Raw genomic sequence first — 14,777 nt, 5'->3', positions numbered from 1 at the left:
TAGCAAAATCCAGGGCTCCTTGCAGCTAAGTCCCACCCACTGCATGCCAGTTATTGGCTAGCTCTTGAATGGGGAATGATGGCATGCTGTTTAACAGTCCATATGATTACCAGTATGGATTTGACTCCGTTCGGTAATGTTCAGCTCCATACATGATAACACCACAGATTTGAGTTCCCAGAGCTGTGAAGTATGCAATTGTTTCCGATAAAAGATGTATCAAATTATATAATATTATCATTAGGAAGGTCTTGGATCATTCTGTTTATGCATCTTTTTTTCTTTCATTTGATCATGCACAACCCTAAATACATGCATCTTGCTTTTTTTAAAATTGGTGTTGGCCTACATAAGTGGTTCCACATAGACCACATTACAGTAATTGAAATGAAGCATAGACTTATGCAGCAAGATCTGATATTAGGGAATTAATTCACCAAATCCTGCATGTCAAACATGGTTATTGTGAGATTAGACATGCGCATCAAATTCTTATATTTTCAAGCAATGACAGGTCAAAGTCTTACACATCAATTTCTTATTGCAAATAGTTTTCTTTCCCATATCTGTTGGAAATAAAGTAGTTTTTAGTTAACATAGTAGCTTTGACCCCAAGATACACAATGTATTTGCATACATTTGAATGTGCACAGATGAGCACGTGCATATGCACGTGTACATGAATTGATGGCTATAGTAATTGTAACGTCACTTATACCACAGAGAATAAAAGTAAAACTTGTGAACATGTAGCCAGTGGCACACACAGACCTATAATAGGGCTGTCTCATAGCCTTCCTAACACACAACTATCGAACTGCTTTCAATAAATTGTATGCAAATGTATTTACAAAAGGGATAACAGATTATATTACATACTGTGATGATTAGATATAAGGCTGCTGTAGCATTTCTATGAAAATGAAGGCTATGGTAGGAAGGCATCATAAGATACATAACAAAAAAATAAAATAAATAAGTAAAAGCTAAAAAAGAGATTATGAAATAAATAAAAGCTAAAAAAGACATTATGAGATGACCCAAACCAGTCTGCAAGTAGCCCATGATTCATTTGATTTTGAGGGCATTCTTGTAGATTACCCTGTTAGACAAAAGGGTAGATAAGTGTCAGTAAATCTCTCTCTCTCTCTCTCTCTCTCTCTCTCTCTCTCTCTCTCTCTCTCTCTCTCTCTCTCTCTCTCTCTCTCTCTCTCTCTCTCTCTCTCATTGTTATTAGGAGAATATATTCTGTAGTGCAAACTGTATTCATAAAGATCTCAGTTACTTTTTAGTAAAACAAAGGAAATTTCAATCAACAATAGTAAGCAGATAATACTTTGCACTACAGTAGTATTTTATGAATATGTTTATGTTCATTTTGTAGTTTTTTCAAAGATACAACAAGAACCATAATAGCAAAAGCAAAAACAAGGATAACCACAACAACAACAAGAACCACAATAAAATGCTGAATATAAGGTAGGTCTATAATCCAAACATCATAAGCTGCATAGACGATAAAAAGACATTGGGTGTTACAGGTCTATGTCATTTTTTATGATCCTATTACAGGTGTATTTCAAAAGGAGGTAATGTCCTTTAGAAAAGTCTCAGCAAGTTATATCCTGTATGACTTGTATGGCCTATCTTACTGTAATTTTACGCTAAACGTAGGCCTATTTTGGTTTTGAAGATTGCAGTCACTGCTTGTCATCCCACTGAATATGTAAACGATTGCAATGAAATCGACTTTATGACTACAGTATTAAAATATAGTAAAATTTCATGAAATCAGTATGAAATACCAGTCTGCATAGCTCTGAGATAGTCTTTGTATTTAAATTTAGAATGGTGAACACGCTTGACAATATTAGATGGTCACGATCCCATGAATTGGTTCAGGTTCTTTCAAACTCGAAACAATAAGAATTCAACACCAGCAATTGAAATATGAGAAGTGAATATAAAAAGAAACTCTCACAACACTACAACAAGTTCATTCACAACCTTATTTACAAAGAAAATGACATGTTGCTTCCCTTTCGTTTTCATTCAACATGACACAAATCAAAGTAAATCAAAACAGTTATAGATAGGGGAACAACCTGGAAGGTAGAGCAATTATAATACTTAAATGGAGAGTTGGTGAATTATCCTTCATGGCTGGGGGTTTCAGCTGAAAAGATGATGCTGGCACAGTGGCTTTGAGCTTGAAGATGTCACAGAGGGCGGCTGGAGTTTCAGCTGAAGAGATGATGCTGGCACGATGGCTTCAGGCTTGAAGATGTCACAGAAGGGGTGGCTTCAGGATGGGGCAGCAAATGATGCTTCTCTTCGTCACTGGTATGTAGGGCTCACTACTTTACCTCGTCACGGGCATGAAGGGCTTAGAGACTCATAACAAGCAGGGAGGGCTGGCTGCTTCTCTTAGTCTCAGGCAGGACAAGATTTTGTGTAGATAGATGTTTGTCATCTGAAGAGGAGACTCCCATCGGAACCTTGCTTTGTCTGACCTCTGATTAACGGCCCTCTGCCTCTGTCTGTCTTTGTCTGCCCTGGGCAGTCTCTTCTGGAAGCTTATACACCACTGTATGGGCAGAGCTAATGATGACAGGCAATCGCTGTTCTCATATAAGGTGATTTTTTTTATATTCTGCTTACTGATTGGCTCCTCCAAAACCGCCCCATTTCGATCACGCCATAGAAGCTTTTAGAACAAATTTTCTTATGCAGTCTTCATCAAATAACTACACCATTTCAAAAAGCATGGCATGAGAGACCACATGGTGTCATTTCCACAAGAAGGGGCTTTCATTGAATTGCTAATTGGCCACTAAATGTTGACAACAGTAACTGACAGGTGATGACATCTTCGAGCAAACACTAGCTGGATTTCCTCTCACTGCAGTCACTCTTGGAAAAAAGATATTTCTTATTTGATATATTTCTTCAGCATTATTGCATCTGCCCATGACATACGGTAATTATCATTGCCCTGTAATTCAGGTGCACAGATTCGAATGCAGACATTCCGTGAGTTACCTCCGTGATCAGGTGAAGCTAATTTACAAAAAAAAAAAAAAAAAAAAAAAAAAAAAAAAAAAAAAAACGGCAGCATCGTGGAACACTCCTTACACCATTTATGTTTAACTATTTTTTTTTATTTTACCATTTTTAAAGAGATGTGTATTATGATTTTATTTCAGGGGATAATGTAACGTTTCCTTTTGATAATTAGCAAAATTATTTTAACTTGGTAAAACAAACATTGCTAAATTAATGAAGAAGAAAAGAACCACAGATTAACCAACTTTGTGAAACCATAGCCAACCAATCGGCATCAAGGCGTGATCATGATGTAGGCAGGGGGCGGAGTTGCAGCTGCAAAGAGCCCTGGCTTTTACTATAGTACTCCTGAAGCCAAGGCATGTAAGGTTGATATTAGGAGTCATAACTAAAACATTTTGTTGTGTGCACTACAGTGATGAAGCCTAGAAATTAGGCTTTTTCAGAGGTGTACTTCTTAATTTTAAAATTATGCCCTCATTTATGGTCTGATGATTTTCAGGTGTATTGGACGTTTTCTAATGGTTCTAAAGTACAAATCGGGTGTAGTGTCATCTCCACCTATCAAACCAATTGATAGAAAAGCAGTTATTAAAAATAAACAAGAAATGCAGTACGGTCTTTCAAATAACAATCCAGGTAATAGTATGTATATTTTTGTAACAAACTGATTTGTATATAGACCATAAAAACAACATTCCTTCTTTTGTTTGCAGTCAAGGATGAAGTAAGCTAATAAACCAAAACATGAAAGTAGTTTGTGCTTGTTTCTTTTGAAGATGAAAGCAATACTGTACGGTATTCAATTCAAAATTGATGTAAACTGCTTAGATATTAGTGGTTACTGAGTGTAGATGATCTACTAGAGAGCATGTACGTGTACTTTTAGCAAATTATTCTTATCCATTCTCTTTATGGAATACATTATATGGGACTGCATCTTTATAAAACTTTTCCATTACAGTACTCTCTTTATCATTGTAATGGGTTTCAAGTGATTTCAGTATCTTCTGCAGTTGTTCTGATCTTGTGTGATAGTTATTTCTTTTTTTCTCATTCTTTTATGTGTACAGGGCATCCCCAAGTTACGGTAGCACCGACGCATAGTGTTCCAATCTTCAGTGCTTTTTCAAAAGTGCCAATAACTGTGCTTATGGTGCGATTAACGGCATTTACAACATGAATAGGTATCTAGTTAGGTGAAAAATCAAGGTACAGTGCCGTTATTGGCACTTACAGTGCCTATTAATTAATAAGCACCGACTACAGTGGAAATAGCTTATAACGTGTCGCTGGAATGGAACCCCAGCCGTAATTGGGGCCTGCCTGTACTTATATTGTAAAAACTTCATACACCACCGTATGGTTGGATAGTTGTAATACTTATGTAACATGTCGTGTAATCATGGTGGTTAAGTTATACAATAAAGAAAACAGTCCACATGAATAAAAAACAAGCCATTTTTAAAAACACCTCATAAGTGCAAACTCATGGCTGTACTTACGATATACCCATATTGTGGACTTGAAATTGTCCCAAACACCCAGTCCCTCATAAATAAAATTGACAGTATGTGTGTGTGAATAGATTTCCAGATCCCAAGCAGTCATGAGAGTCAATATTAGTGCCTTTTGATATGTGAGTTCTGACAAATAGCAAGAATTTTAACCCTTAAACGCTGAAGCCCTATTTACAAAAATGTCTCCCGTATGCCGGCGGCGTTCGGGAGTTAAGCGCCAAGAGGGAAAAAAGTTTTTCAAAAAATCACAGCACGCTTTAGTTTTTAAGATTAAGAGTTCATTTTTGGCTCCTTTTTTCTCATTGCCTGAAGTTTAGTATGCAACCATCAGAAATGAAAAAAATATCATTATCATATATAAATATTGGAATATATGACAGCGAAAAAAAAAACTCGTATATAATTGTATACAAATCGCGCTGTAAGCAAAACTGTTAAAGCTAATGAGTTAATTTTTTTTAGTTGTATTGTACACTAAATTGCGATGATTTTGGTATATAACAGATTGTAAAACGATTAAAGCAACACAGAGAAAATATTATCACAAAATGATGCATGAATTAAATGCTAGCGGATGTAAAAAAGTTTTTTCAAAAATTCACCATAAATCGAAATATTGTGCTAGAGACTTTCCGTTTGTTTCAAAATGAAGGAAATTGATTGAATATTACTAGACTGTAAGGTTTTTTAGCTTACAATTGCATTTTTTGACCATTTAGATCAAGTTAAAGTTGACTGAAGGTTGATTTTTTCTATTTATCGTTATTTATATGAAAATATTTCAAAAAATGGTACAAGCTAAAAGCATGATTTATTTTTGTTGTATTCTACATGAAATTGCGCACATTTTGATGTATAACACTTTATGTAACGAATAATATAAAACGGCGAAAAATTACGACAAGATGACTCAAGAAATGCTAGGATTTTTAGCGGAGTTCGCGAGCGGATGGAAGGAAAAGTTTTTCAAAAATTCACCATAAATCGAAATATTGTGCCAGAGACTTTCCGCTTGTTGCAAAATGAAGTTAAAGGATTGATTGTTACTAGAATGTAAGAATTTTGGCTTACGATTGCGTTTTTCGAGCATTTCGATTGAGTTAAAGTTGACCGAAGGTTGATTTTTTTCTATTTATCGTTATTTATATGAAAATATTTCAAAAATGGTAAAAGCTAAAAGCATGATTTATTTTTTGTTGTATTCTACATGAAATTGCGCACGTTTTGAGGTATAACACTTTATGTAACGAATAATATAAAATGGCGAAAAAATTACGACAATGTGACTCAAGAAATGCTAGGATTTTCAGCGGAGCGAAGGAAAAAGTTTTTTTAAAAAATTCACCATAAATCGAAATATTGTGCTGGAGACTTTCCGTTTGTTGCAGAATAAAGGTGAATGATTGATTGTTACTAGAATGTAAGAATTTTGGCTTACGATTGCGTTTTTCGAGCATTTCGGTCGAGTCAAAATTGACCGAATGTTAAAATTTTGTCAGTTATTGTGATTTAAATGAAAATATTTCAAAACTGTTAAAAGCTAAAAGAATGATTTATTTTTTGTTGTATTCTACATGAAATTGTGCACATTTTGATGTATAACACTTTATGTAATGAATAATATAAAACAGCAAAAAAATTACGACAAGGTGACTCAAGAAATGCCAGGATTTTCAGAGAAGGAAAAAGTTTTTCTAAAAAATTTACGGATGCCCCTCAGGACACCCCGATGCTTCCTAGGGCTTGTAAAAGGCACGGGATGTGGTCCTTGGTCCCCTTCGGTCACATGTGGCCGCACAACACGGCGTTGAGAAGCTGGGTCATCTTGGATGCTTGGTCCCTCTCCAGCATCCCAGTCTAAAACTCGTCTCACACGCTCACTACTGACAGGCATTATGCGCCTTTCACGGTCCTGACGACGTTGGGACATCTCTGCAAACGTCCTGTTGCCTCACAAATACACAAACACTCGCCAAAGTTCTGCAAAACACGGATGCGTCAAAAAATCGCTCTCGGACGATGCGGCGCTGATGCTTTCTGGCATGGGAAGGAGGAAATTCGCGCATGTGCGTCTGGGTGACGCTTGTAAACAAAACAACAGCTTGATCCGTGAACTCCCAGCATCCCTCAAGGCGCGTGATTTAAAACCTTTCGCAAACTAGGCCTATAATTATTTTTCCGCAAATATTTAAAAAAAGCATTTTTAGTCGACGTATGGTACGTCCACTTGACACCCAACAGACAATTTTAGTCAACGTATGGTACGTCCAGTAGGCGTTTAAGGGTTAATTTGAAGGAATGGTGTTTTGTAAGAAATCTAAAACTGTTGCAAAAGACTACATTCTTTTCTCAGTGAACCCATCACACATGATCACCCTGAATTACAGTATAGATGGGCAAGGTTGAGTTATTAAAAATCCCAGATTGGCTGATTGAGACTTGCATGGTCCCTTTGAGCTTCTTGGGATGGACTTTAAGCATTATAACTTATGCCTTTCTGTTAGTATAAGGAAAAGTCAGAGGTGGGTATCTTTGAATCATGAAAATTATTGAAAATTTTGTATATTTAGTAAAGTACAATATTGCTGTAGGCATTCCTTCTGAATTGTGTTGTTACTTTCACGTACTGTATCTTATGCTATGTAGGTCAGTCATCTTGCTCACATCAGCAATACTGGTAGACTAGCTTACTTTATTATGTGTAGTACAGTATAGTATGCTTATTTAATTGTATCTGTATGAAATAATTTGTAGGTGAAAATTTAATATTTTGGTATTGTAGCCTACATGCATTTTTTCCATGAGTAGCAAATACAGCTGGAATGGACATTTGTAAGTAGAATTGTAATGACATTATTAGTTACTTTGAGTGTTTTGGCCCATATTACCATGTATGATAAAAATTAATGTGGTCTGACAACCAACTGAGGTCTGACAACAGTCGTAATGGTTCCATACATAGAGCTTTAGTAATAGTTAATCGTTCTGAGTAAGAACTTTTCCTCAAGAGTACTGTGTCTCCCAAGATGTTGGCTGTCATGGACTTCCAGTCTTTTCTCCCTATTCCATTCATTAATTTCTTCCTCCTTTCCACAGTTTTTCTTACCAGGCATAAACTATCCTAAACAATCCCTCCTTACCACATACCCCCAAAATTTAAGTTTTCTTATACATGTGATGGTTTTCAAAATTTTTCCTTATGTTCATCCTTAATAAAATTCTCTAATTTGCTTCTCTAAGACACATGCAAAACTATACATTACATCCACATTCCTGCTATTCTCAGTCTTTTCCAGAATTTTTTATTGGTTAATATTTCACATCTACACAACAAAATTGATTAAACTGGGTTTTCACCATGCTTTCCCTTCTCAGTACTTACAAATTTGTCTTTTAATAAAACTTAAATTTTACTAAAAAAATTTTTTTTTTTGCTTCGTTAATCCTATACTTGCCTTCCCTCCCCTCTTACAACTTGAATTTGCTGTAGTTCTGCTACCTGGGCAACATTGTTCCATTTTCATACCTCATAAAAAATTGACAGTGACCTTATTAGTATTAGCTTTATTTCCCACCTTCAAGAGTACAGTATTGCTCTCTTTTTCCACAACTGGTCATTGTTTTATAGAGGAATGTCTTAGGGCAATCCACATGATTTGGCATTTGTTTTTCTTACTAGGAATCTGTTTGGAAAAGGTCTTTCCTCTAAATTTTGTGATGTAAGTGAACTGCAGTTTCCATGGCAGTTACTTTCAGTGACGTTTTGAAGCAACGAGCATGGACTCGTTGATTGTATTAATGCATTTGTTGATAGTTTGGAGATGGCCTGGTTTTTACCTTTGCACAATAATTAGCCAGAAAGTGCTGATTGACCTATATATTTTTATGCCAATAGGGGTGCAAAGATGCATGTTCCCCTTGTTACTACAAGTGTGTATATCTTTGAGGACCTGAAATCTCTGTCTCTTATTGCCCAACTAGAACAGCCATAGGGACTATTGAAAAGACAATATGTAATGACTCTGTGCATTATTTTTAAATCTAGTGAGACTTCTTGATGCTGTCTGCCAGCACCTGGAGGAGTTGATGGCTGCCTGTTTTGAACTGCTAGGACAGCAAGATGGAGTCATCCATCTCTGGCACGAACATTTCCTTAGTTTGGTGAAGAGGAAGTCAGGAATGCAAAGAACTGATTCTTCATAATGGTGTGAAACTATAAGAGTCTTTGACATTATTTAACTCTATGGTTGGTGTTCGGAGGAAATGCCTGGAAGCCTAGAGGGTTTGAGCAGTTTCTTTTGAAAACCAGTGTTATTTCTCATGACTTTTTATCAAATAAGCCATTATAGAAAATGAAAAGGTAAAATTACACTGGGAGTAAACAATAATCAGAACATTGTCTCAATTCACTGAGTTGCTAGACCTGACCTTGTTAGAATGCCTGTTCTGTGATGCCGCATTTTACATGAACTTTAGAGAAAAGAAATAATAAGACTGACTATTTTTTAGTTACATATTTTTTAGAAGAGAAAAACTAAGGTATTCTGCCACCAAATTAAAAATTTTTTTTTATATTTTTCATCACAGGAGTAATTAGATTACCTCAGTCTGGACGCATTATGAGGACCTTAGCTGGAGCTCCACCTAGTCACCAACGAACATTTACACCTCCAAAACCACCTAACAATAATGACAATGAACCTTCATCAGCCCTAGTAGTTTCTCACAAGCATCTAACTGCCGAGGTAAAATGGTTATACTGTACTCTAATTTAATTTAGTTTATAATTTGATAAAGCTGTCATAAGAGTAGCAACTTGAATACTGTTTATATTGGCAGCCGTTTGCTGTAAGTATTCCAGATGTGTTTTCGGATGTCTTTGCCTGACTGTCGTTAAGCCTTTATTATCCCAGTGGGATCTTTCTGTATTTATGTATATGTAGACATCCCGGGATTATATATGTAATCAACGGATAGGTTTGCTTGAAAAGCAAATGGGTGTTACAGACTAAATACACACACAAAACAAAAGCCACTACAACACCTTCTAAAAACATAACAAACATCTCACAGGTCTCGAACTCTTGCCCTACCAGCGCAACAACTTCGCTGCTGGGAAGAAAGGCGTTGGGTCGGGTTGATACATGAAACATACGCTACGGGTCTAAGCGATGTCAGGCAGGGCAGCCAATCGAGACTACAGGTCTACCCCAAAGCCAAATCAAAAGTCCTTCAAAAGAAGGCATCGTTTGGGAAATAAGCACGTTAAAAGAAGAAGAAGAATTGCATGTTTGATATTTATTAATACAAACCCATGATTTTTGATAGCCTTGTGTGAGCCGTTGTTCCCCTGCATCTGGGTCTTGGGTTTGACAGCCAAGGGCGTATTTATAGGGGCGTAACCAAGTGGTAATGCTTCTCTTCCAGTAGCCCTTTATTTAGATACTGAAGGCGTTCCCTTGTACATTTGGAAATATTAGATTGGGACGTAATATCTTTGTTCCCCTACATTGATCGTGACATAAGAGATTGCTCCCCCATAATGGGCTCCTGCCCTCTGTGTACTAGGGCATGACTACTTCCTTTCTACTTGTGCTGAGTGTTGTTTTCGCTACCTGCGCTATAGAGAGTTGCAGGGGGGAGAGGTTGTGGCCATCGTCGGTAAGTTTTGCTTCCATGGTGCCCTTGGTGGCCTCCCCTCCTTCCTTCTCTTTCCCTATAGGTTCTTCCTTATCTCTCCTTTGGTAGAGATCTCTCTCCTTCACCCTCTTCACTCGCTTGTTGGATGAAGACCGCGAGGGAGGGGCAGGCAGTCAGGCGACCTCTTCTAAGGGGCCTCCTCTCGCTCCGTAGAGCAGTTCCCCTCAACTACTCATCTGCATTTCTTTCAGGATGACAGTGAGCATCGCAGGCACAGCAGTAGTTGGCTGGATATCTCAGTTGGGATATCTTTGCATGAAGGTGTCCCGACATTCATTCAGTGTTGCTTTGGGATCAACCACAGTGCCTGGTTGCAATGGCATATTTCCACATCGGGATCATTCCAACTCTGTTCCCGCTGATGTAGATCGATTGCTCTCATTGCTGGCCTTCATGTATGCTGTGGCACTGCCTCTGGCGTATCTGTGGTCCATCTGCTCCAGCTGTTTCCTGTGTTATGCTCCTGTTGACTCAACGACAGTCTCTGGGCAGCTCTTCTTGGTCTCCTGCCGCAGCTGCCCTGATTGTTCCTGTCACTGCTGGTGACTTTTACGTGACGTTCCTGGCCATTGCTGTAGCTCCTGCCTTCTGAACTGCTTCCATAGCTCCTGCATCGGCTGTCCTGATCATGCCTGCTGCTTCTCCTGGTGGTCTTGTCCTGGGCTGCTTCCATTGTGATCTTGCCTAGTTGCCCTGGAGGTTGCGATGTTTTGTGTCCACCATCCCGTAGATGTTGGAGTGAAGTTGAAGGAAGTCGCCCAGTGGAAGTAGCCGCCGTCTTCTTCAACGTATCTTGATTTCGTCGTCTGCTGCCCCTTCCCTTCCTCTCCCGAGGTTCAAGGGGGTCCCAGGAACTGGATAGACCTCCGATGGCCGAAGGAGAGGAAGGCTGCTTCTTTCCCCTTGATGCCCTTGGACTTCTAGGGACTGCCTCCTCCCAAGGAGGCAGTGGGTCTCTCGTTGGCTGTTCCCAACCTTCAGGTTAGGGAACTTATTCGCATACTCCTGGGTTTTGTGTTCAGGAGCTGCAGGCTCGCAGACCTCGGTTTGCACTCCTGTTCCCAGTCCTAGAGGTTCCGCCTCTAAGACGGGGGCTGCTTCAGGCACTTGTTCATGAGCCGCTTCGAGTGCCTGAGATTCTATGGAATTTCGAGTACAGTAAACCCCCTGTATTCACGTTCTCACGATTTGCGGACTCACGTATTCGCTGATTTCTCTGTGGAATGTATCTACCTATTATTCACGGAAAATTCGCCCATTTGCAGTATTTTTCATTGAGAAATATTCACTGATTACTGTATTTTCATATTTTTTTCATGACTAAGTGCACTTTTTGTGATAAAACTATTAAAATACTTGGGTATAAGCATTTTTAGAGGGTTTTTCTTGTGTTTAAACTATCAAAATAGGCAGTTCTAAGTGTTTTTAGAGGGGCTGTAAGTATTCACAGATTTTAGCTATTCGGTGTGTGTGTGTGTGTGTGTGTGTGTGTGTGTGTGTGTGTGTGTGTGTGTGTACAGTACGCATCCCCCGCAAATACTGGGTTTACTGTATCCCGATCTGGTCTGGAGAGTACTCTCCCAGCCCAGTTCGGGAGCAGTGCGAGAGAAAGGGCCGAGGCACCCAGGTGTCTCAGCTCTTCCTGCCAGCACTACAAGCTCTCCCCGAGTGCTTACCAGTGCTCGGTCGGGTTCCCAGCCTGGTGTCTCAGTCCTATCAGTTCGAACACCAGGAGAAGCAGGGAAGAAATTCCCTTTGGAAGTCTTGCAGGACTTCTAAGGGACTGACTTTTTCTGGGAGACAAGTTTCTCTCGTGGGCTCTTCCAATTTGCATTCTCCTCTGGGGTCTCACGTTTTGGGGGCCACGAGAGCATGGCCTCTCGAGGCTGTGCCCTCGTTGCCAGTCTTAGAAGTCTGTGTCTAAGACTGGTTTTGTGCCTGGCTCTTTTTGATTTCTTAGGAAACCAAAAGCAGCCGCTCCCAATTTTTGGGAGTCTTGTAGGTTGCTTGAATTTTATGAATCACGAGCGCTCTCCTGATGAGAGGCACAAGACGAGAAAGTGCCGAGACACCCAGGTTTCTCGACACTGCCTGCCAGATTCTTTGGTTGCTTGGCCAGGTTTCATCCTTGTGTCCTGAACCTTAGGGTTTGAGCATGCAGGATAGCAGACACAGAATTCCCCTTTAAACCTTCTTCTTGAGGGGCCTTGGTCTCGAAGGAGTTTAGAGTTTGGGAAACTAGCGCTAGTTCACGGCAGATGAGTTCTGCCTTGTCCAGTTCCGATTGTGTTCGCGTGATTGGCTCGGCTCACTTGGCTTGCCTGCCCTGCCCAGCCCCTGGTTGCGTTTGTGAGACTGGCTCGGCTCAGCTTGCCCCTCCTGCCTCCCAGTCCACCGCATACCACCCCTGGATCGCATTCGCGTGATCGGCTCTGTTCGGTGTGGCTCGGCTCAGCCTCGCTCGGTTTTTTCTGAATCAGGTTCTCGGCACTGTTCAAGTGAACTTTCTGCTCTTCCCAGGAAAGCGCTTTGCCACGGCACAAGTGCCCTTCTTCCTCCATGTAGCAAATATCTCCTTGGCTGATTATCACTCACAGTCTGCCTCCCCTGCTGGTCTTATACTGGCAGGACAGGTAGGGGTACTCTTTCTCCTCACCTGTTCTCTTTTCCTCTTGGTTGTTCTGAGGTGTGTGAGATGGACAGAGAGAGTTCCAAAAAATTTGTCTTCGGAGTTTGGCTGTCTGGCGTGTTTTGGGTGTCGGTCCCCCAATTGTCTCATAGTACAACCAAGTAGCCGAGGAGGGTTTCTTGGGATCTGTCAAGGTCTCCCTCCAAGGAGAGAGGTATAGGAGTTTCACGCTTCAGAAGCTCTTCCTCTTCAAGTTTCGATCACCCTCGTTTTTTGGAGAACTTCGCGCCAATTCGTCAGTGCGAGGATTCCCGGGACAGGACCGTGGCTCCCCCAATGAATAATCTTCATCACTTGCAACCCTTGCAGTTCCCGAGGGGCCAGGAGTGTCGGGGGGCCGCCACGGTCCTTACTTGTGAGAGCGTTCTTGACCAGATGAATACGTTTCTTCGGACAGGGAGTTCATTCAGGTTGAGACACCAAGCTCCTCCCTTGCCTCGACAGAGTACAAATTCTTCTTGCCTCAGAGGGTCTTGCCGACTGCAGGTTGTTCTGACTCTGCCTTACCCAGACTGGGTTCTCTCTCTGCAACGAGAGGCGGCGATCTTGGAGGGCATCTGCTGGTTCCCAGCCTGGTGTCTCAATCCTATCACTTTTAGGCTTTCTCTCCTTGGATATGACCATCCCTGGAAAGAACCCTGCCTTCTGGAACTGGTCCTGTCCAGGGGTGGGTCTTCCTGTACCAGACAGCAATCTGTGGGCAATTCTTTGTCCTAATTCCGATCTCCGGTTTCGTAAGTCCCAAGTTGGCTCGACCCTTAGGAACGAACTTGTACTTGGTTCTGCCTTTCTCTTTCAGAGATTTGCCAGATACAGTGGTAATCAAGGTTCCCTTCTGGGAAAGTGCATAACTGTCTCTTTCCACCCTCTTTTCCATAAGGGAGGAGGGAAGAAGGGAAGAGAGAAAGAAGTGTTGACTGGGAAGAAGTTCTCCTACTGCAGATGCCTGGATGAAATGATACTTGTGGAGTCTCTGGAGCTGGCAGCAACATTGCCGAGACCTGGAAATGGATTTCTTCAGGAGAAGTATCTATTTTCCTTGGGTCTCGGCAGTTCTTTTCATCAAACTTCCATCCCGCTTCCTCTCCCGTGCTCCCGATTTGGGAAACGCCAGCCCGGCTAGAGCTAATCGTCTAGGTATCCTGTCATTTTGCAGAGGCTTCCCCATGGTGGAGAATGGAGGTCTGTTTCCATTCCTTTGTCCTTCTTTCCTCTTCGAAGTATGAGGCTAATGCTTGATTGAAGGAACCTCCTATGTCTACTGGATTCACCGATCAAGGAAAGGCGCACACCTGTCAGACTTTGTCTTGAAGGTGTGTGACCAAGATGATTAGTACCTTCTTATCAACATCCTGGACTCAAGGCAGCCTTTTGGCCTTCTGAGAATTCAGGATGAGTTTTGCGACACTCAGTGGTTTTGTTGAACAACAAAACCACAGTAGTGGTATTCATTGACAAACAAGAGGGAATCGTTTTTTTCTCCTGTTTCATCTGTTGACATTTGCAGGTACTCGAGTGTTCTATAGCGCACTCGATAGCTCAGTTAGCCAGATGCATTCCCGGTGGAGATGTATTGGTAGGCGAGCTTGGCCTCGGGTTTGAGTGATTGGGACGGAATGTGCTTTTCACTCTTTTCCTCACGAAGATTCACGAAGAGACTGCTCGACTGAGAGATCCCTACCGTCTTTCTATTGCCTCCGTGCACAACAAAGTCAGTAGTTTTCTCACTCCTTCATACCAGACCCAGGGACTGCTACCGTGAGGCATGCTGTCTTTTTGGGAAAAATCGATATCTATCTTTT

At 40.8% G+C, this 14,777-nt stretch overlaps 1 protein-coding gene across 1 annotated transcript in view; it reads left to right on the top strand.

The window, feature by feature from the left end:
* The window catches only part of Pex16 (peroxin 16), a 72,566-nt gene that overhangs the window by 33,801 nt on the left and 23,988 nt on the right, over positions 1 to 14,777 (top strand). Inside the window, exons 4-5 of the mRNA XM_067101464.1 lie at positions 3,569 to 3,705; positions 9,174 to 9,331. Of these exons, the coding sequence (XP_066957565.1) occupies positions 3,569 to 3,705; positions 9,174 to 9,331 (295 nt within the window). The remainder of the gene's footprint in view (positions 1 to 3,568; positions 3,706 to 9,173; positions 9,332 to 14,777) is intronic.

The sequence above is a fragment of the Macrobrachium rosenbergii genome, chromosome 57 (assembly GCF_040412425.1).
Source record: "Macrobrachium rosenbergii isolate ZJJX-2024 chromosome 57, ASM4041242v1, whole genome shotgun sequence".
In the NCBI taxonomy this organism is placed as follows: domain Eukaryota; kingdom Metazoa; phylum Arthropoda; class Malacostraca; order Decapoda; family Palaemonidae; genus Macrobrachium; species Macrobrachium rosenbergii.
The sequence above is the reverse complement of the archived record's forward strand: the minus strand, read 5'-3'. Positions and strand labels throughout refer to the sequence as shown.